The sequence below is a fragment of the Poeciliopsis prolifica genome, unplaced genomic scaffold (assembly GCF_027474105.1).
Source record: "Poeciliopsis prolifica strain line A6 unplaced genomic scaffold, Auburn_PproV2 SCAFFOLD133, whole genome shotgun sequence".
NCBI lineage: Eukaryota > Metazoa > Chordata > Actinopteri > Cyprinodontiformes > Poeciliidae > Poeciliopsis > Poeciliopsis prolifica.
This window is the reverse complement of record NW_026562508.1, coordinates 175,474-197,987: the sequence shown is the minus strand read 5'-3', so window position 1 is coordinate 197,987 and position 22,514 is coordinate 175,474. Positions and strand designations below refer to the sequence as shown.

General features: G+C 40.4%; 1 protein-coding gene across 4 annotated transcripts in view; it reads left to right on the top strand.

The window, feature by feature from the left end:
- The window catches only part of abca2 (ATP-binding cassette, sub-family A (ABC1), member 2), a 125,891-nt gene that overhangs the window by 99,694 nt on the left and 3,683 nt on the right, over positions 1-22,514 (top strand). For all 4 annotated transcript variants that reach the window (XM_055024905.1, XM_055024906.1, XM_055024907.1 and 1 more), the window contains 14 exons: positions 9,603-9,777; positions 9,876-9,991; positions 10,080-10,227; positions 14,421-14,544; positions 15,041-15,173; positions 15,970-16,090; positions 16,311-16,489; positions 17,942-18,083; positions 18,768-18,902; positions 19,567-19,670; positions 19,751-19,843; positions 21,073-21,175; positions 21,252-21,389; positions 21,462-21,671. In XM_055024905.1, coding sequence (XP_054880880.1) covers positions 9,603-9,777; positions 9,876-9,991; positions 10,080-10,227; positions 14,421-14,544; positions 15,041-15,173; positions 15,970-16,090; positions 16,311-16,489; positions 17,942-18,083; positions 18,768-18,902; positions 19,567-19,670; positions 19,751-19,843; positions 21,073-21,175; positions 21,252-21,389; positions 21,462-21,671 — 1,921 coding nt within the window. The remainder of the gene's footprint in view (positions 1-9,602; positions 9,778-9,875; positions 9,992-10,079; positions 10,228-14,420; positions 14,545-15,040; positions 15,174-15,969; positions 16,091-16,310; positions 16,490-17,941; positions 18,084-18,767; positions 18,903-19,566; positions 19,671-19,750; positions 19,844-21,072; positions 21,176-21,251; positions 21,390-21,461; positions 21,672-22,514) is intronic.

Genomic DNA, 22,514 nt, shown 5'->3' with positions numbered 1-22,514 from the left:
TTGGACTTTAGGCTGCCCCCAAGACAAAATGCGACCAGACACAATACTCCCGACCTGGAACATAAAGTACAAAGTCTAAAAGAAGAGGTGGACATGCTTCAACAATGTCTACATGAATCTTTGGATCTCCAGAAAAATATTCTGGAGCGTTGGACCCAACAAGTCAGAGCTATCCCTGGAGTCCCAGCTGCTCAAGTTACTCAACCTTTTCCTCAGGCGTCATCTACTCCGTATGGCCCTAGTCTACATACCAGGGAGAAGGAGCAATACATTTCAACACCTGATCCCACTCAGTCCACGAGGGATCCATCGCAGGTCCATCCGGATTCGCTGGAGTTAATTAATACTACCAGAGTCCTTGCTGCTGCTTTGCACCAAGCGAAATTAGAACCCACTGTGTTCACTAATGATGGTTGTCTTCACCCACCCTTCACTGTAGTCTGTGAACGCTTACAAAACCTCTTTGGACTTATCAGACACACAGATTCTCAGAGAACTACTACATTTTCTAGCTAAGGAACCAAGGAAGTGGTTTAGTGTTCTCAGCTCTCATGAGTCTATTTGAACTGAATTTTGTGAACTTTTCAGAAATGTGTTTTTACCTGCTGACAACCAGGAGCACATTATGAGAAACATCTTGGACTGTTTTCAACATCCTGAAGAACCTTTCCCAACATTTGCGGTCCATGAGTTCAAACGACTGAGGAACCCTCCGTCTGAGCAGGAGCAGATTGACCTTATCTGTAAACATGCGGTGGAGAAGTACAAAGTGGCACTGTATGGAACACCTATCAAATCAGTAATTGATTTGGTGCTGTGTGCCCATGAGCTACATTCTGTTCTTGGCACCAGCCTACTACAGCCATCAAGAGTACAGATGAAAAATAGAAACGCTGGTGAACCATACTGTTTTAAATGTTCCATGCCTGGTGGGACATCCCGCACATGCCCGAACTGTTCCACTGAGTATCATGACGCTCGACATTCAGCAAGACCTGCCAGAGGGCGCCCCCAAACTCCACCCGCAGAGTATCAGTCTGCACAGCCAGAAAGTGGTAATGTGGAGAGAGAAACAAAACCAGCAGGCAGGTAGCTGGGAAACTTCAGGGGGGGAGAGTTTTTCACAGGGCCAACCCTCCCCCCAGTCAATAACTCTGCTCTCATTGCCTGCATCAGCCCCAAATTCACCACCTATGCTCAATCCCATCGAAGATGGAGCATCACAATCATCTTGGAACACTTCTTTCAGAGTTAAAATGAACTTTAAAGGAACAGCTCTGGGGGCCAGGTGTGTCGCTTTCAGCAGTAAATGCAGACTTGATACCTTAAATCTGCTGGCCTCTCATTGAAACTAAGTAAATGTCAATTCTGCCTTACTGAACTCACCTTCCTCGGCTACCGTGTTACACCATCTGGCATTCATCCTGACCCTGACAAGGTAAGAGCGGGGACTGAGTTTAAAGTGCCAACCATGACAAAACAGGTGCGACAGTTCCTTGGCTTAACAGGTTACTACCGCCGCTTTGTGCAAAACTATGCCAATCATGCAGAACCACTCTTCGCACTCACTAAGAAAGACGTGCCGTTCAACTGGAGTGACGGGTGCCAAACAGCTGTGGACTTTCTAAATCATTCCATAACTTCGGCACCAGTCCTAAAGTTCCCAGATTTTACGCGTCCGTTCTTCATCCACAATGTGATGCTGGACTTGGAGCAGCATTGATGCAGAAGGATGAGGATGGCAAGGATGTGGCCGTGGCTTTTGCTAGCCGTGCGCTGCATAAGTCAGAAAAGCCCTACTCGACTCCAGAAAAAGAATGTCTGGCTGTTATCTGGGCATTGGAACATTTCCATCCCTATGTCGAAGGTTTGCATGTAACTATTTACACCGACCAAAGCAGCCTCAAGTGGTTGATGTCATGACCAAATCCCTCCAGTAGGGTTGGCAGGTGGTCTCTCCGCCTTCAAGACTTCGACTTCAGCATCATCCACAAAGCTGGAGAACGTAATAAGGTGCCTGATGCCCTTTCATGTAACCCACTCTCAGAGTGGGTTACATGAAATGCACCAATAGATCTTCTTCCTCCCTATGCCATGATTGGAAGCATGGATCTTCGTGCTCTGCCTTCTGTGATTGTATCGGACCGTCCTCATGTTCATCAGTTGTAGCTGGAAGACCCAGTCACAGGCACTTTGCTCCGTCGACTTGAAAATGACCAACAGAGTAAGGAGGATAATCTAGATCTGCAAAAGTACATTGTACAAGATGGACTCTTATATTTCATTGATCCAAAAACAAGGTGTGGTCTTCAACCACTCAAGCAGATTAAACTTTTTGCTCCTTCTACACTCTGTGGTCATCTGCTCAAGTATTACCACGATCATCCTACGGCCAGACATCTAGGCACTCTGGCACGTTTGAGTCTCAGATTCTTCTGGCCAAACATGAACTCTGATGTAAAGAAATATGTGGTGTCATGTTGTTCATGCCAAGTCAATAAGCCATCCAAAAGAAAATCAGCAGGTCTTATGGTCCCAATCCAACCACAGAGGAGTACACTGGTGTGGACTACATTGGCCCACTACCCCGCACACAAAGGGGAAATTTATATATTCTTGTTTTCATTGACTATTTCTCCAAATGGATTGAAGTGAGTGCTGTAAGGGAAGCAACAGCTCAAGTTGCCGCAAATAAGTTCATCACTGACATATTTGCCAGACATGGTTCTCCATCCTACCTTATTTCAGATAGAGGAACACCTTTCATCAGTGACCTGTTTGGGCATGTTGTGTCAACACTTGGAACTGAGCACAAACTGATCCCACTCAGTCCACGAGGGATCCATCTCAGGTCCATCCGGATTCGCTGGAGTTAATCAGAACTGTGACGACGATGATGATGATAATAATAATAATAATAATGGAGGAACTGGGTTCCTGTCTAAGAAAGAAATTCAAATAATTTATTGATGATGATAATAATAATAATAATAATGGAGGAACTGGGTTCCTGTCTAAGAAAGAAATTCAAATAATTTATTATTTGAAACTAATGCAACTGAACGAGTGAACCGCACTTTGAAAACAGCCATTCGAGCGTATATTGAGGACAAGCACACTTCCTGGGACAAATATCTTCCCCAGATCTGTTTCGATCTGCGTACTGCGCCTCACGAGAGTACGGGCTTGAGCCCATCAATGATGCTCTATGGACGAAAGTTGGACACTCCCTTGGACCTCATCACTCAGCCGTCGTGGGAAGGGATGGACGATCTGGGGACTTCTTACTCAGATCACCTGAGAGCTTCGATTCAAGATGCTCATGACCATGCTCGTACCGTTCTCGCAGATAGGCGAAAGCATTACTATGATGTAAGACGGTGCCCAGTCTCTTTTAAAGTTGGAGGTTTGGTCAGAGCAAAGTCATACCCAAAGTCAGATGCAGCATCTAACTTTTCAGCAGAGCTGGCACCTCTCTACACGGGTCCCTACCGTATCTACAAAAGGATGTCTGATGTGAACTATTGTCTGACCAGAGCTGACACTGGAGAGAAAGCTGGAGTTTTTCATGTTGCAAACCTTCAACCATTCTACACCTGGGCGACAGCTTCCTCTGACAAACGCGCAAAGCAACAGGCTTCTGCAGGTTTGGATTTCGGCTTGCCAGACAGCAGTTCACCCCCGGCTATTTTGGACCCAGAGCCTGACTGTCACATTGTCGACACTGTTATTGTCTCTGGCGACGAACCAGCTGAAACTGACTTTGACTATGCTGACCTTGTTCCACCCTTTCTGGACCACAACTCTGTTCATGACACCGATACTGCTTTAGGGACAAACAGTTCATCCCCTGCTGATAATGGGTGTGCTGCTAGTGTTTCTTATAACTTTTGACCACGACGTGTTCCGAGGGTTACCACTGACTGGTCAGTCAATAAGTGGACCAACCCTTTTTCATACTTCCAGGTTTGACCTGAAGTAACCTTATTAGCATTTTATGGTTCTCTGTGTTCACTGGTGTTATATGACTGTTGCTTAAGTTTTATATGGGTCATGTTTAAATGGTTCTCACATATTATTCTAATTGTTCTAGCATTCTAAAAAAAAAAAAAAGTACAAAACGGGAATTCATTTTGCAGTTGTCCTGAATGCCCTAAGTTTATTTTCGCTTTGCCGTATTTGTCCAAGTAGACATTCCCTTTTTTGGAAACTGTTATGTATGCCATGTATATTCCCTGTTTTCTTTTAACAGCTTGTCCATGTATGGAGGCTTGTTAAGTATCGACTGTACCTTTGCTGTGTTCGGCTGAGGGCAGCCTTTTTTTGACCAGGGGGGCATACGTAACAGCTGTAATTGTGAAGTGTCTCTTTAAGATACTGTAGTATTGCTAATGATGTCATAAGTATGTGACATGACTTCTCTGTAGAGAACGAGGGAAGAACGTGGACATGTTAGCTTCCTAACTCATAGTAACGCTACTGGTTGTTTGAACTCTGCTTCTTTTCATGTTTGGTAATATAGCAGCCGTTCAACCGGGCTTTGTAAGTTTGGTGAAGAGAGTTTATTAAAGGACAACACTGTGGAATTCCCAGTACCAGTGTGGTTGTGAGTGTTTGACCGTCCTGTTGAGTCTGCCGGCTCCTCTCTTCCCTTAAACACAACCCAAGCGTTACAATCTGAAATTTAGGATGTGCACCACTTCTGAAGTCTGATTTCCATCCATCTTTACTAGGGTAAGGCAGTGAATCCGGCTCGAAGGACCATTAATGTAGCTGAGTCTGCTCTTAATTTGTAGGATTGTTTAAAGGCACTGTTCAGATTTATCACTGCTCTCAACCTGGAGTGTCGGTCAGAACACTACTTAGACCAGGATTCTGTTCAGGACCAGATGTGGTGCAGCAGGTGGAAGAAGGAAGACATGAGGCAGGATCCCTTTTACTTTCTGTATTCCAAGTCAGGTCACAGATCTTAATCCAACAACAGTAATCGGCATCGAGGTGTATTTGGTGGGTGTGGGTGAGTGGTTCACATATGTGTGTAGAAGCAACAGAAATACAGAAAATAAGTTCCAGGTGTTCTATCATGACACCTTACATCATACTATTACACCTTTGATAAACAAAATAGGAAATAGATAAAGCCTAAACAAGCTTAACATCAGAATCACTATTCATAAGCGAACTAAAACAAATGAACTAATATCCATGCCTCTGCGTCTCTCAAGTACATCGCACAGCGCTCCACAATACACATATATAGCCGATAGCTCGGACTTAACGGTAAATAACGGTAAACGAATAAACTTCAAATCACTCATTTAGCTTCAGTAAACACTCATATATAGTAACTTACTTGTCCATAATGCACACGTATATGGCGAACACACATATCCTGTCCCTCTCACATATTAGCACAGTGGCTCCACTACCCCTCCTCCCCTTGTGATATCAGGATCGGTTGATGACGTCATCACCGCCCTAAGTGGGGTTAGTGACTCTCCAGGTGTCATACAGTTCTAAGTCTTGGCAAAACTCTCGTAGTCTCAGACTTTTTCTTGAGGTCGTAGTAGATCTAGGAGGAGACTGGTCAACACATGGGTCATGAATGCAATTAAAATCGCCCCCCCCCCCCCAAATACAATATATGGTGTGTGTACCGATGCAATATCAGACAACTACATTTTCTTTCTCTCCACATCTTTCAAATATATCACTATTTTTCCTCCCAATTAAACATAAAATGTCATTTTAATCTCATCATTATTATTTATTCCCTTCTGTTTCTCTCATTAATATTTTTAACTATATAAAATATAAACTTTGTCTTTTATTATTTTCATTCCACCTTTTTTGCCATATTTCAATTCCTTTACTCTTAATAAGTAATTTCCTTTCCCATTTCCCAAAAGGAATTGTAATCATTGCCCTGCGTAAAGCCCTGTTAGTTAATTTATCTGCCTTTTCATTTCCTTTTAAACTTTCGTGTGCTGGCACTCAACAGAACCACCTCTGTGTTCTGTTTTTCAATTATTCAGAATGGACTGTTAAAGCAGTATTATTAGGCCTGTCGCGATAAACAATAAATCAATTAATCGCATGATAAATTAAAACTATCGACCTGATTTTCATTATTGTCTATATCGTTTCTTCCTGCCTTTTTCTCTTACTGTTGATGACACTGAATGAAAAAAGGCTCAACTCCCGGTGCTCTCCACTGACCCTCCCTTCCTTATTTCTTAGTGTAATGCCCAGCGCGCGCTGCACAATCTTAAGTCGCTGATTGTCGGCCCATTATTAAAACCTGAGAGACCATTAGCCGACAGAAATCCTAGCTATAACGGTTCAATCGAACCGTGTGGTGTCCAACAATGGACACAAATAATAAGTCCAGCTAACTAATTTTGAAACCAGGCATTAATCAATTCCTTACTACAATCAGCCTGCAATGCATGTGGCTAGTGTCAGTCCAGACTGAATGAATAGCATTATAACCTATTTATGTCACATTAACAATGAACAGCTGAAAAGTTACCGCTTTTTCTGCTAGAAATTTCGCTCCAACTTCTCCCGTAGTTATTTATATTTTCTTTGCATAAAATGTTGTTTCCGATGTCTGCTGGGCTTCGGGTTGCATCGTGTCAGCTGTTCGTGATTCCCTCAGTGTTTCCCCTCAGAAAGCAGCTTTCTGATTGGCTACCGGTCACATTCAACAGGCTGCGTTAAGCTCTCAGTCTGGGCAAATCTTTGATTTAGATCGGAGCGGCCACAACGATCTACCGTAACACACAAGTGACAATCTCAGATCGAATAACGTTCTAAGATTGTCGTAGTCCAGTAGTTTGAACTATTGCATCAGGCAGTCGGATGTCTTTTCTATTTAAATCTAATTATTACTGAAGGGCAATATTCTATACAGACTTTATAATCTGCACTCTTTGGTTGAATGCAGTATTCATTCCCACTTTGGCTTTATGTTGTTCAGTTTTAATTCAAGTACATTTATTGTTAATTTAGTTTACTATTTTATTTTTGTTTTTGGTTGTTTTATTTATTTTGTGTATCAATCCCAGTGTTAAGTGTTCTTTTGAAAGTAAAGTGTAATTATTTGGCAGGAAATCGCAAGTATCATTACGTAATTTCCATTAAGTCAATGTAAAAAGGTCTTCAAACAATATTATTGTTTATCGCAATAATTTTTTAGACAATTTATCGCCCAGCAAAATCTGTTATTGTGACAGGCCTAAGTATTATTGCTTATTATAACTTTTTTCTAGATTCACAGAGTGACATAAGTGCTGTCTCTCTAGCCCACTCTTGGTTGGTATCACACACAAATATGTCCCCCCGGGAAATATTCCTTTCCTGTGCCCTGCTCTTTGGTTGTAAGATCTCTCCTGTCTCAGTCTGCTGTTAATTAGTTCCTGTTTGTTGTTTGACATCTTGTAGGAAGAAGGGACTGGGTCCTCCTACTGAGAAGTCTCTGCTTTGGACTTGTGGCGAGGCCTTGACTCCTTGTGTCAGCTGGACAGTATGGATCCTGTCCATCTGTTGCAGCTTTTTGCATGAGGTGTTTTATTGTTTTTACAGCCTACTTTGCTTCTTCAGGTCTTTCCAGCTTGTCCAGTAATGAACGGAACTGACGGTGATTCAAACCTTTCGCTATTATTTTGTTCACAATCTAAATGACAACATTCATTACTTCTGTGCATTCCGGAAGAAATGTTTGAGCACACAGTGCCTCTTGGTGCAGGATGCAGTGAAAAGTCAGCAACTTTCTGTCCCGCAATTTCTGCAATAAAGCCACAAAGCCCTTGTGCGCTCCTGTCATACTCGGTGCCCAGTCTGTAGCCACTGACTCCAGGTGGGTGGTGTTTATTCCTTTTGCTCTTAAACAATTCAAGACAGCCTCACAGACATCCTCCCCCTGTGTTTGGCCTTTTGGTGGTATCATCTCGATCATTTCTTCTTGTGGCCCAGTAGAGTTTACATACCGGCAGAACAGCGCTATTTGTTCAATATCACCTTTGTCTTTAGATTCATCACAGGCAATTGAGTAGGCCACAGCTGAATTGATGTCTTTAATTTGCTGTCTGATGATGTCTTCTGCCATTTTTATGGTTCTGTCTTTGACAGTCTTTGCAGAGAGGGGCATATCCCTAATTTTCTGCACAATTTCACTCTTGTTTTTAAAGTCCGTGAATAGATGTTCTGAAATCTTAATGAAAGAACCTTTTATATATTCTCCATCTGTGAACGGCTTCCCGTGCCTCACTATTTCCGGAGCGGCAACAAAACTAGCATATGCACTTGAATTTGCTGACTTCATCCACTTCTTGAAGTGATTTTTGCTCAGATCAGCCTTCCGTGTCAGTTCCAAAACAGCTTTTTTTTTCTCCTCTCCATCCGGATATTTAAAAGCAAAGGCTACGTGTTTATTCTGGAAATGTCTTGCGACATTTGACTTTTTGTTGTTAGCTAGTTTCTCATTACATATCAAGCACACTGGTGAACCAGTCTCATCAGCAGTGAAAGCAAATGAATCTGCCCACGTAGCACTGAACGTTCTGTTTTCATCAGACACTTTTCTTTTCTTTGAATTCTCCATAGTTGGCCTATCTGGGGTCAAAAAGTTCAAGAAACCGCACACTGGCAGTGGTGGGTGCTGCACATTGGATGTTGAGATGTGTAATGATAGCGACAAAAATAGTTTAAATATTAAATATCCAAATATAAAAATGTTTTTGATGTTACAAGATCGCCATAATCTTCATAGAATACATTTTGAAAATGAACGAACTAAAATAAAATAAGTTTTAATTAAATACTCATTAATTATTTTCAAAAGCTGAGCCGCATCAGAGGGATCAAAGAGGGATCATGCGGCTTCGGAGCCGCAGGTTGCCGACCCGTCCTAGAGTAATGTCGTGAGCTGCTGACAGCATGCATTAGCACTCTTCTGTTTTCACGATTCTTGCTGTTTTAATTCTCCCTATTTCTTCCTCTATTATATTTATTTATATTTTTTGTTATTTATAGACAAACGGTATAAAAGGATTTGTTGAAGTACAAGGAACAGTGCAACATAGACAGGGGAAAAAAAGGAAACAAGAATGGGTTTAAGCTGCAAAAGACAAGCACATAACTGTAATGATGGAGCAAGTTTTAAACTTGAAATTTGTTTTCATATACAGATTTCAAGTATTTCAGTGAGGAGTAATACAGTTTAAATTGGTTTAGAAAAAAATTGAATCAAGGGGTAAAAACTCGCCACTTGCAGCAGTCTACCATACATGATATTTAACAAGTAAGAAAACAATATTTATCACATCAGATATTTGGCTATCAAGGTCACCAACCTTGTATAGCATATGAGTGACGGTAATCTCTCATATACTAACTTCCTCAATTCTAATTTATTCTTTTTTTAAAAGATTTTGCTGCTTCTAGTGGTCAGACAGAAAAGTGCACAATGAGAGAGGGGGAAGACATGTGGCAAAGGTCATCAGCCTGGTGACTAACAGGAAGTAAAAGAGCTCAGGGTGTATGTATTAAGTTGTTTCAATAGAATGGGTTGCTCACATTGGTCTGCCCTCTATCTGCAGGCTGCAGGGCACCGACGTGGTGATAGCCATCTTCATTATTGTTGCCATGTCCTTCGTACCTGCCAGCTTTGTGGTTTTCCTGGTTGCAGAGAAATCCACAAAAGCCAAACATCTGCAGTTCGTCAGTGGCTGTGATCCTGTCATCTACTGGCTGGCCAACTACATCTGGGACATGGTGAGCAGAGCAAAGTGCAGCTGCCGCCAGAAGAGCAGCTGCTGCCTGCATCCAGATCAGATCATTTCAGCTCAGCTCGTTGTCTTCTCTGTCCGCAGCTGAACTACCTGGTACCTGCCACATGTTGCGTCATCATCTTGTTTGTGTTCGACCTGCCAGCCTACACCTCCCCCACCAACTTCCCAGCTGTCCTCTCCCTGTTCCTCCTCTACGGGTGAGACTCTAGGATTCTTTCTCTGCCAGTACAGACCAGGTTCAGGGGTCAGGAGTCTGTCATGACCCACACAAGTGTTTCTTTGCAGGTGGTCCATCACTCCCATCATGTATCCAGCATCCTTCTGGTTTGATGTTCCCAGTACAGCCTACGTCTTCCTCATCGTCATCAACCTCTTCATAGGCATAACTGCAACTGTGGCCACCTTCCTCCTGCAGCTGTTTGAGCATGACAAGGTGTTTAAATGTCCTAAGCTAAATGATTAGGATTTTACATCAATAACATGTTTGACCAGGATGTCAGACTACCGTTATGCATAGTTAATAAGATATGACATATTTTTAAAAAAAGGCAATTTGGTGAAAGAATAACTCAGTCAACACCAGTGTTGTTTCAGTAACGAGTAATCTAACGCATTGCTACTTCAAATCCGGTAGTCAGACTACATCTACTTATCAAAATCACTTTGCATTACTATTTTTATTTGTTATTTAATTGTATTTCCTGTTCGCGTCTTGTTGAGTGAGTAACTTTTTCAGTGACAAAAATGGAAACAATGGAGGGAGATGTGCATTTTGTTGGTGGAAAAACAGGAACTATTTTGAATTTCTGTCACCAAGTCCGATTATGGTAAGTGACTTTAATTAATTAATTAATTAATTAATTAATTCATTAAGGTAATTAATTAATACCTTAATAAATTTGTCCATCATTAAGGTAGTTTAAGTCAGACTCTCCCTGTCCATTATTTTCTGGATTATCAATCCCGCTCTGTCTTTGTTAATGTCAAGTTAATATATTAACTTTTACGTCGAACTATCCAGAAAATTGGAAACATCGAGACTAATCTGAACAGCACAATAAACATGAAAAGTTTATTGCGCTGTCTGTAAAGTTGTGCAACTAAGCGCCATTATTATTATTGATATTAAGATAAGTGTCATAAATCTGTGCAGCCATCTTAGCTCTGGAGCCACAGGAGGAGATCTGTGCGTTTCTCTCTGACACCAAAAACAGGGCCGTAACACAGAATCTGGAGGCTGCGGGCGTGGATGGGGGCTTTAAAATCCTTCTTAAAGTTTTCCAGACAACAGTGGACCACACAAAATCACACACAAATTATTAATATTTTTTTCTGTTGTAACCATTAAAAAAGTTCAACCTTATCAGTGGAGATACATTGTTGATGTTACCATAATAAAATAACTTGCAATTACGTATTGGCAAAGATCAATATAAGTTTCACAGGTGGTGGAGTGTTTTTGTTAGCAGCTGCTGAAAGTAACTAAAAAAGTTACTTTGAATGTAACTTAGTTACTTTCCAAATCGTAATCAGTAATCTAAGTTACTTTTTTGAGGACTAATCAGTAATTCGATAAGTTACTTTTATCGAATTACTGCCACAACTGGTCAACACAGTGATTAACCCAAATGTGTAAAAAAAAAAAATACAGTTAGCATTTAAGATAAAAAATAACCTCTAAAACCCCAAACTCCTCAGGTGAAAATTTTATCTTCACATGAAATAAATTTTGTTTAAAAATCTCATATCAACCAAATATTAATCAGTAATCAGTCAGATCAGTCCTGTGCTGTGCTGTGCTGGAGAAAGGCCTGAGCTTTTCACATGTTAATGTTGGAAGATGCTGGAGAATTATTCTTCACTCCAATTAGGCTCTTAAAGTATGAGGTACAAGAAGAGTCAGTGAGTTGAATTTATGAATTCCATTTATTAAGACTAAAATGCAGCGCTGGTCCATTGTCATGTTTTCCTTATGGGCAAAAACAGCCAAATTGCCCCTGGCAACAACTTCTGGTTGCTTTTCTGGGCCTCGATTTCAGCTACGGCTAAAGAGGCTGTTCCTTAGTGTGTCACTTCCTTTAATCTTAGCTTTGTATGTAAGTGTGCTCGTGTGTGTGTATGTGTGTATGAATACGAGCATGCAAGCATCTAAAAGGGATAGAAGAAAACAGAATTATTTATTCCCAATAAAATGGCTTTTAGCTGCAGATGCTACCTTTGCTCCAAATTGCTTCTTATAAGATGTTTTTTTTATTTAAAAAAAATATATATTCATTTGCATTTTTAAATGTATGTCTAATATTGTATGAAATAAACTTCTAATTGGTAGAAAAATCAATCAATCAATCAATCAAATTTTATTTGTATAGCACATTTCAGCTACAAGGCATTTCAAAGTGCTTTACATCATAAACACAAAACACAAAGGCATGCAATATAGAATAAAATACCAAGTTTTTTTTTTTTTTTTTTTTTTTCCCTCTTTTTTCCCTTTCTTCCCCCTTCCCTTTGACACGGAATTTAAGCGCCTGTTACCGCCGGACTCCGCCGTCCGTTTAACCACGGGTATTCGCCGGCCCCGTTGCCCACAACAGGAAAAAAATAAATAAATAAAATAAATAAATAAATAAATAAATAAATAAAAAAATTACATACATATCCACAAAATCAAATCCATACATATTACATTTCAAATGCAACTCTAAACAGGTGCGTTTTTACTTGAGATTTGAAGGAAGTCAGGGTTTCCGCTGTTTTACAGTTTTCTGGAAGTTTGTTCCAAATTTTTGGTCCATAGATGCTGAAAGCTGTTTCTCCTCTTTTGGTTCTGGTTCTGGGGATGCAGAGCAGACCAGAACCAGAACCTGAGAGGTCTGGAAGGTTGATAGAACAACAGCAGATCTTTGATGTATTGTGGTGCTAAACCATTCAGTGATTTGTAAACTAACAACAGTATTTTAAAATCTATTCTTTGAGCTACAGGGAGCCAGTGGAGGGACTTTAAAACTGGTGTTATGTGCTCTATTTTCCTGGTTCTAGTGAGAACGCGAGCAGCAGCATTCTGGATCAGTTGCAGCTGTTTGATTGATTTGTTGGACAGACCTGTGAAGATGCTGTTGCAATAATCAATGCGACTAAAGACAAACGCATGAATGAGTTTCTCTACATCTGGCTGAGACATTAGTCCTCTAATCCTGGAGATGTTCTTCAGGTGATAGAAGGCCGATTTTGTTACTGTCTTTATGTGGCTCTGGAGGTTCAAGTCCGAGTCCATCACTACTCCCAGGTTTCGGGCCTGATTGCTAGGTTTTAGTTGTAATAACTGAAGCTGTGCATTGACTCTAGATCGTTCCTCTTTAGGTCCAAAAATAATGACTTCAGTTTTATTTTTGTTCAGTTGGAGAAAGTTTTGGCACATCCACACATTTATCTGTTCTAAACATTTATTCAGTGATTGGATGGGGTCAAAGGTCACCTGGTGACATCGTAATGTAGAGCTGTGTGTCATCCGCATAGTTGTGGTAGCTAATATTATTTCCTGTTATGACCTGAGCTAGTGGGAGAATATAAATATTAAATAAGAGGGGTCCTAGGATTGAACCTTGGGGTACCCCACATGTGACCTTTGACCTCTTTGATGAGAAGTTTCCAATTGAAACAAAGAAATCCCTGTTCTTTATGTAGGATTCAAACCAGTCGAGCACCGAACCAGAGAGTCCAACCCAACTTTCAAGTCGATTCAGTAATATGTCATGGTCGACAGTGTCAAAAGCTGCACTGAGATCCAACAGAACCAGCACCGTGGTTCTCCCACAATCCGTATTTATGTGGATATCATTGAATATTTTTACGAGGGCAGTCTCCGTGCTGTTGTGAGCACGAAAACCAGACTGGAAAGTGTCAAAGCAGTTGGTCATCATGAGGAAACTATTTAATTGTTTACACACAGTTTTTTCAATAACTTTGCTGATGAATGGGAGGTTTGAGATTGGCCTGTAATTCTGCAATAGTGATTTGTCCAGGTTGTTCTTTTTTAACAGTGGTTTGATGACTGCTAAAATAAAGACTTGCTGCATATGAAACTTAATTTGTCTAAGTTGATTCTATTCAACTATAAAGCATCTCGGTGAAATTTTATGTATTGTTGAAGCTGATGTTTTAAACAGAAAAGCAACAATTTTGCTTTCTGCTGAAAATATAATATTTATGTATATTCATATAATATATTACTATGTAATCTATAACATTTAGATTCAGACTCAAACATGGAACAAAATTTGGTCTTATCTTCACTGACTACTTGGTGACCAAGAAGCTGCCTTATAGAAATGTCACTCATCGCTTGTCATGTGTGGGTTTAAAGTTAAGTCGGTTACTTCAGCCAGCTGACCAACAGTATGCAGCAATTGGTGGAGGAGGGGGAGTATTGCATTACTTTGCTGTTAGCTCCATATAAGTAGAAAAACCTCAGATCATTTCTCTGGACTCTCATTAAAAGGGCTTTAGACCAAACATTTTTTAGGTTTTGAACCCATAACTTTTTTAAAGCTCAGCAAAACACCGTGCATAACTGCAGCAAGTTGAATTTTTTTATCTTCATTTCTGGATTGTTTTCTTCTCCTCCAGGATCTAAAGAGAGTCAACAGCTACCTGAAGTCCTGCTTCCTCATCTTCCCCAACTACAACCTGGGTCATGGTCTGATGGAGATGGCCTACAATGAGTACATCAATGAATACTACGCCAAAATAGGTACCAACAGCACCAAGCTGGCCACACATGTCGGGCAGTATGAGCAGTCCCTGCCATGTCTACATAAACCAAGCTCAGATTGTTACACAACTTAATGATGATAATAATAATAAAGATAATCAGTTTTATTTATTGCCCTTTATATCCCAGTGAACCCATGTTTTCTGTATGGCCGTCTATTAGTAGAAGAAGTTCTGAGTTATGTTTTAGACAAAATGCCATAGAGACAAAGAAACATATTTTTTCTCCAACCTGATTAGCAACTCCAAGCAGCTTCACTCCACTTCTTTTCAAATGTGCAAAATGTACTAAATGACATGGTTGAACCATGGTTTACCTGGAAGCTCATATCATCACCAAGCAACAGAACACTTTACTTCTCACCTGTTGCTGATTGGCAGACAGCTGGCTCTCTGCAGCAGGAGCCTGCCAGCCCAGCAGGGGAACATCAAGCTGCTTAAAGAACCATGAGTGTCCCTGTGTGTGTGTGTTACAGGCCAGTTTGACAAGATGAAGTCTCCGTTTGAATGGGATATTGTGACTCGAGGACTCGTTGCTATGATGATAGAAGGCTTTGTTGGCTTCCTTATCACCATCCTTTGCCAATACAACTTCCTGAGGAAACCACCGTGAGTGTGAGAAGAATCATCAAACAATGATGACGATGTCATTGTCTGATGGTGTCGCAGACGACACCAGCCCACACCAACAAGCACACCAAGCTTGTCATAAATACGTTTTGGGGCTTATTTATGATAGTTTCAGTTGACAGAAAGCTGTAGTGAGGTCACAGAGTCGTCATGACAACAATAATATTAATGCATCATATTTTAGAGACTTTGTGTTAATTATCTGTGCAGAGGAAACACTTGGGATTGTGTTTGAGTTAAAAAAGCATGAGCACATTGCTCAGAACATGAGGTTAGTTGTTATTTGTTAGTTTTGTATGTTTTCATTTAGTTTTTTTTTTGTTTTTTCATAATTTACTGTAAACTGTCATATCTAAAAATCAAAAAGCACTCTGTCCTGTATTAGAACATAGTTAGAAACTGAATTTTCACACTTCTTTACAGGCTCAGAAAATCAATGTGATTATGATTTCAATCATCTTTTTCCTATTTCTATGCAGTCTTGTTAAGAAACATCTTGAGTCATGTTTGAATTTTTTAAGATTTCCTTTAAACAAATCAGACATCTCCTCTAATCTTTTAAAGTGCTTTCTGAAATTCGTTCAAAGTTTCTCTGCAGACTTACAGTTAACACTCTAGAAAGGTGAGTCTTAAACTTAAAAAAAAATCCCATTCTATGCTGACAAAGAGGCAGAGAACCAATTTTTTTTTTCCATTTTTCTTTTTTTCTTTTTCATCGTGTAAATATATGAACCAATCCCCAAAAGAACATCTTGGTATGTGTGGCTGTATGCAGGAGGGTGCCGGTCAGCTGCCAGCCTATCGATGATGATGATGTAGATGTGGCTTGTGAGAGACAGAGAGTGCTGCGGGGTGATGCTGACAGTGACATGCTGCAGATCGAGAACCTGACAAAGGTTTGATTCTCTGTTCTACCTGACCAGTTCAAGTTAAACTGTAAGCCAGACTTGGTGCTTAAAGTGTTGCTTTGCTACATGTTAGGGTTAAACACCTATAAAACACATATTAACAAAGACAGAAAATACAAAAGAGCTACAGCTACAGCGTCAAATGTCATTCACTAACTGACTAATATTTGATTAATAATATCACAATTTCTCCAATACTACCTGCCAGGTGTATAAATCCAGGAAGATGGGTCGCATCCTGGCTGTGGACCGCCTTTGTCTTGGCGTCCGGCCCGGAGAGTGCTTCGGGTTGCTGGGAGTGAACGGAGCAGGGAAGACCACCACGTTCAAGATGCTCACCGGAGATGAGTGTACCTCTGGAGGAGAGGCTTTCATCAACAGAAACAGGTCAGACCATGGCTTTGGCCTTCTATCCATTTAAATTTTCTTCTATCCAGCAAGTCTCAAGTCTGAGGCTTTTAGAAATAACTAACTTTTAGAGTGCAAAGGCTTTGGCATGGTTCTATCGTAGCTCACTGCGAGTGTGGGAGCTCTGCACCATAGCTATAAGTAAGAACATGTGTTGGAGGCTGGTGTAGGAAAGGATCGATGAGTCTAGGTGTGACGGTGATCAGATTTTTCCAGTCGTTGTGGAGAAGATGAAACCACAAGGAGTACCTTCCAGAAGTAGAAAATCCTTTTTATCTTTTTAGATTTCCACTTTGTCATTTACAAACGCTACAAGAATCTTAAAAGGCATTTTGTGAACATCCTTCATGGACAAATCACTAATCACTAATGATCAGTAATCATTAGTGAACATACATTGTCATTGTCATTGGGGTTAGTGTTAGGGTCTGGTGGTGATAAAGTCAATCTTCCAACTGGCGAGAAGTGCACACACCTCCAAATTGTGCATAAGCTTGGTTCTAGGTTCACTGGGGTTCTGCAGCAACTATTCAAGAAGTAGTTTATTTTGAAAATAAAAAATATACATGTTAAGCAGTCCAGAGAAGATGAAGAAGAAAGAATAGGAATAGTGGCGAGTTGCTACTGAAAGTCCCTTGGACTCAACTTCAAAGAAAAGGAGTTTTCTTCGTTGCTGCTCCTTTTCTCTGGAATAATCTAGATCTGCCCAGTCTGGGTCATTTTAAATCACTTCTTAAAGTTAATTTTTATTCTTTTCTATTTAACTGATGCCTGATACTGTAACTTTTCTATTTTGATGTTTTATTTCTTATTTTATTTATTTATTATTATTACACTTATTTTGTCATATATATTTTTTGTATTTCTTTCTCTTTTCATCAACTTATTCTATTATCATTATTATACAGCACTTTAAACCTGTTTTTAAAATTTGACATTGACATTCCAGACAGAACAACTGAGCAGTGATGAATGTTGCTGTAGCTCAGTGGTTCCCAAAGTGTGGGGCGCGTTCCCTAGGGGGAGCTCAGGGCCATAGCAAGGGGGCGTGGGATTTGGTATGGATGAATGAAAAACAAAAGTTACACAAAAGTGTTTCATCATTGAGATGGGTTGTTGTTTGTTTTGTTGCAACCTGAAGTGTGAAATAAACTTCAGTGGAGTTTGAAAACAAAATATGTGTGTGCCCAGTTGATTTCATTTTCTTTTTTGGGGGATTTTATTATAATCCATAAGGGGGCCCAGATGAAAGTCTTTGGGAACCACTGCTGTAGCCCTACATCTGTTGTCCTTTCAGACTAAAAGTGTCTGTTTATAGCTGTGAGCATCTCTCTGTGCTACAGGACTGAGATGGTGTGTGTGTGTGTGTGCGTGCGTGTGTGTGGGCGTGTACTTGGGTGTGTGTATGCGTGCACATGTGTACATTTTCAGCATCCTGAAGGACCTGCTGCGTGTTCAGCAGAGTATTGGCTACTGTCCACAGTTTGATGCTCTGTTTGATGACCTGACTGCCAGGGAGCATCTGCAGCTTTACACTCGCCTCCGTGGCATTCCCTGGAAAGACCAGGAAAGAGTCAGTCTCACACACATAGACACACACTTTTTTACTGTTGTTGAGTCTTGCCAACCTGGAACAACTGAGCCATTCATTTTGATAAAATCTTTCATCTCTCCTTTAGTGTTGTGAGAAAATATTTGTCTCTTCTGTTACTTTACTTAAAAAAAAAAAATCCGTCCCAATAAACCTGGCTGTGTGAGACAGTACTTAATAAAGGTCATATAACCGGAATCATCATTACAGATGATTCCGAATGCTTCAGAAAGTCACAGTGAGAACCATTCTCCACAAACAGCAGCATGTTTAGAGGCAGGTGTTTGTGGACAGCCTGTCCAGGAAGTCAAAGACAAACAAATATCCAAACCACAACATCAAGCTAAACAAATGAAGGCCAGTCTGGACTTCAGTCTCACTGAACCTGGTCTGACCTGAAATAGGCTCCTCCAGCATGACTGAATTTTAATGATTTAAGGTTCTTCAAAGAAAGGTGAAAAAAGTCATTATTAACTGCCAAATGCTTGAGGATAATTGCTGTATCTTTACAGACATATGAGGATGTTTGTGGAAGAGGCTTGCTATATCTCTCTAACATCCTCCGAATGGATAACACATTCATGAGTCACACAGGAACTCAGACAACTTTGCCTTTAGTGAAAACATCTCCTGCTGTGCTTTAACTATTTCTTTGTGTGACTCCAGGTTGTGCAGTGGGCTTTAGAAAAGCTGGAGTTGTCAAAGTATGCAGACAGGCCAGCTGGCACTTACAGCGGAGGGAACAAACGCAAGCTCTCCACGGCTATTGCTCTGATCGGATATCCGTCCCTCATCTTCCTGGTAAAATATTTTACTAGATTTGTTTGCTGGTCATAAGAACCAGGAACATGTGAAACATTTAGATGAACAATGTAGAGAAACCAATTTACCGACCAGTCATGTTCTTGGGCAGCGAGAAAGCCAGAGCACCCAGAAAAAAACACAATTCTGACACTTGATTTTTCAGTGTGAATAATTTGACATAATATATTTTAAAAAAAACACTGGACATATACTTATCATCCGGATGATAATATGCTGCTTCACAAAACAGCATATTTTTTCATCCGGATGATAATATGCTGCTTCACAAAACGTTCAAAACACTCAGGATTTATCTGCAAATGTACCACATCATTCCCTTTTCAAAGGACTTCATGAGCCTGCTGCCGCTGACATAAATTTATGCCTCATAGTTAGTCAGCTATGATGAATATTGATTAAGAGTTCTGGGGGAAAAGTACAAAAATCTAAAGTTTTACTGACAGGACTAAATACAAAATGATTTTTGTATTTAGTCTCCAAACCAAAGTGATAACTCAATATTTTTTATTGTTTTAATATGTAATTGAATATTTCTAGAAATGAGACAAAGCAGTTGGGTGACATGTGGTTAGTGTCTTTTGTGTATGTGTAGGTGTGTGTGTCTGTGTCAGAGCCTCTGCTCTGTTCCTGTTTTCTCCAGGATGAACCCACCACTGGAATGGACCCCAAGGCCCGCAGGTTCCTCTGGAATCTTATCCTGGATATAATCAAGACGGGCCGCTCCGTGGTGCTCACATCACACAGGTAGGGGGCGCTGCCTTCAGCAGTGTGTTTAACATTCTGGCTCTGATTGGCTCTAACATCTGCTTTGATGTATTCACCAGCATGGAGGAGTGTGAGGCACTGTGCACTCGACTGGGAATTATGGTAAATGGCCGGTTTAAATGTCTGGGCAGCATCCAGCATCTAAAGAACAGGTGAAGAACAAAACCTTGACTATGATATTTGTGAAATCCACTCTGGTCCACCTTAGTTGTTGTGGATGTCAGCATTTATTTGGCTGTTTTTCTGGAAAATATCTGGACTGGCTACTTTAAGCCAGCTGGAGGAGAGGATGGAGGATGTTTGCCATCTTGTACCTTTGGTGTGAGGGATGTGTGCCAGCTGCCTCAGTACAGACGCTGCCTATAAAAACCATTCACTCCCTTGGATGTTTAAACTTTGTATCGCTTTTTAAACTCAATCATTTGACAAAAAATGTTAAAGCGAAATTGCATAACATATGTGATTGCATAAATATTTACCCCCTTTAAAGTGACTGACCTAATTCAACAGAGGTCTGGTTGGCCAGCTGATCCTCACTCAGCAGGAAGAATGGAGGAAAACTGCAGCTTCCTGACTGAGAGCGATGCACACAGACTCCCTGCTGGGACAGCAGCCAAATACTGACTTAAGCAGTGATTATTTATTCATATATTTATATGGGGAGTTGTCAAAAAAGCCAAATATTGCTGATTGTGATTGATTGGCAAAAGCAACAAAAAGGTGAAATACAGGCTAAAAAGCATCTTAGTTGTACGACGCCACAAACTTCTTTAGGCAAGTTGTTTATGCAAAACTATTATTTTTGTTCATGAGAACAGAACAAATAAACTTAGTCTGTCTGGTCTCAAGCTGACCTGCTGGGTCTGCAGTTTGCCTCAAAAACAAAGAAAGAATCTGAGAAACAGAGAATCCAAGTAAATGTTTTGTACATTTTGATTATTTGTTCATCTGACTGAGGTTTATTCATGTCTCATTTTTTGTTGGATATTAGTAATTATTTTATGACATCTTTCCTATTTTTAATATCACTATTTTAAATTCTGGCAAGTTCAGGGCAGAAGCTTTGGAGAAAAACAAGAACTGCTGAAAATAGCAAATAGCAGACATAAAGAAAAAGAGAAGCTGAACTGATTATTTAAGACATACAGTATTAAGAACGAAGGCTGCATAAATAAAGTGAATTAACAAAATCAACATACTGACAAGAGCTCATGCTGTGTAACAAGGACTGGTAATCTGAGCATCATGAGAGAGAGTTGAGACAATGAAGATTGAATTTCTAGATGACGGCTTGTTGCTAGAAAGTTTGAATGATGAATCAGAGGTTTGGTGGAAGCAAGCTACCACTGGAAGTATGTGTTGTTCTGTGGTCATATTTCAGATTTGGGGATGGCTACATGATAACTGTGAGGACTAAAAGCAGCGGTAATGTGAAGGAGGTAGTGCGGTTCTTCAACAGAAACTTCCCTGAAGCCATTCTAAAGGTAAAAGCCAGCAACCAGAACATCTGACTCCTAAACCGGTACAGGTGCTTCCTTTAATCTGCTGCCATCTTCCCAGGAGCGTCACCACACAAAGGTCCAGTACCAGCTCAAATCTGAGCGCATCTCCTTGGCCCAGGTGTTCAGTAAGATGGAGCAAGTGGTGGAGGTCCTGGGCATTGAGGACTACTCCGTCAGTCAGACTACCCTGGACAATGTGCGTCCCCTCAGATTGCATCCATAGTTTAATGAGGGCAGCTGAATTAACTGCTGCTTTCTTCCTGTCCAGGTGTTTGTTAACTTTGCCAAGAAGCAGAGCGACAACCTGGAGCAGCAGGAGGTTCTGCCCCCTGGTGGCGGGCAGTCCTCTTTGCAGCGCATCTTCAGTTTCCTGAAAGTCCAGCCTGCTAACACGGAGTTGAATGCTCTGATCAGTGAGGCTTCAGAGGAGCTGGAAAGTGATGATGATGAAGGACTCATCAGTTTTGAAGAGGAAAGGGTGAGTAATATTTCAGATATATAAAAACCCAACAACAGGTTATTTACATCCCTTCTTTGTCCAGTTGGGCTCAGTTTGTCTGTAGAGCAGCAGGTGACATCAGTTTATCTCCAGGCATTTCACAGGACAAACAGATGAAGATTATGAGCTGAGGAGGCCAACACCACCTCACCATCTGTTCACTGAATATTCATGAAAAGTCTATTTATTTCAGGAACTTTATGACGAAGTGAAATATATTAATAATTACTCACAGATGGCTGTTTTTCAGTTTATTTCTGTTAATTATAATGATTTTCCACTTAAGATAAGATAAAAGTCTTTATTGTCAATGCCACAAGAACAACAAAATTTTAAAAAAGTGCTATCAGTCAGTGCATACGCTGAACAAACTATCTCACAATTTACACACGATATAAAAAATACATAAATAGCTGATATACATCACTCATGATAATTGATAGTTATTTTTTTATTGCATTTAGTTTTGTTATTGCTTTCGGGTAAAAACTGTCTCTATGATGGTTGGTTCTTGTTCTTCTGATTGTTCTGTATCGTCTGCCTGAAGGCAGAAGTGTAAAAAGAGAGTTTCCGGGGTGGGAAGTGTCCTTTATGATGTGTTGTGCTTTTTTTAGACAGCGGTTGCTGTACAAATCTTCCAAAGAGGGGAGAGGGAAATCAATGATTTTTTTGGGCTATTTTCACAACCCTTTGGAGAGCTTTCCTTTGAGCCGCAGTTATCATACGCAAATACTTCCAGCTAATGAAATAATTACATTTATTATTTACATCAGACAAATAAAAAATTGCTATTTTTAAAAGTACCTGATTACAGATTATTTT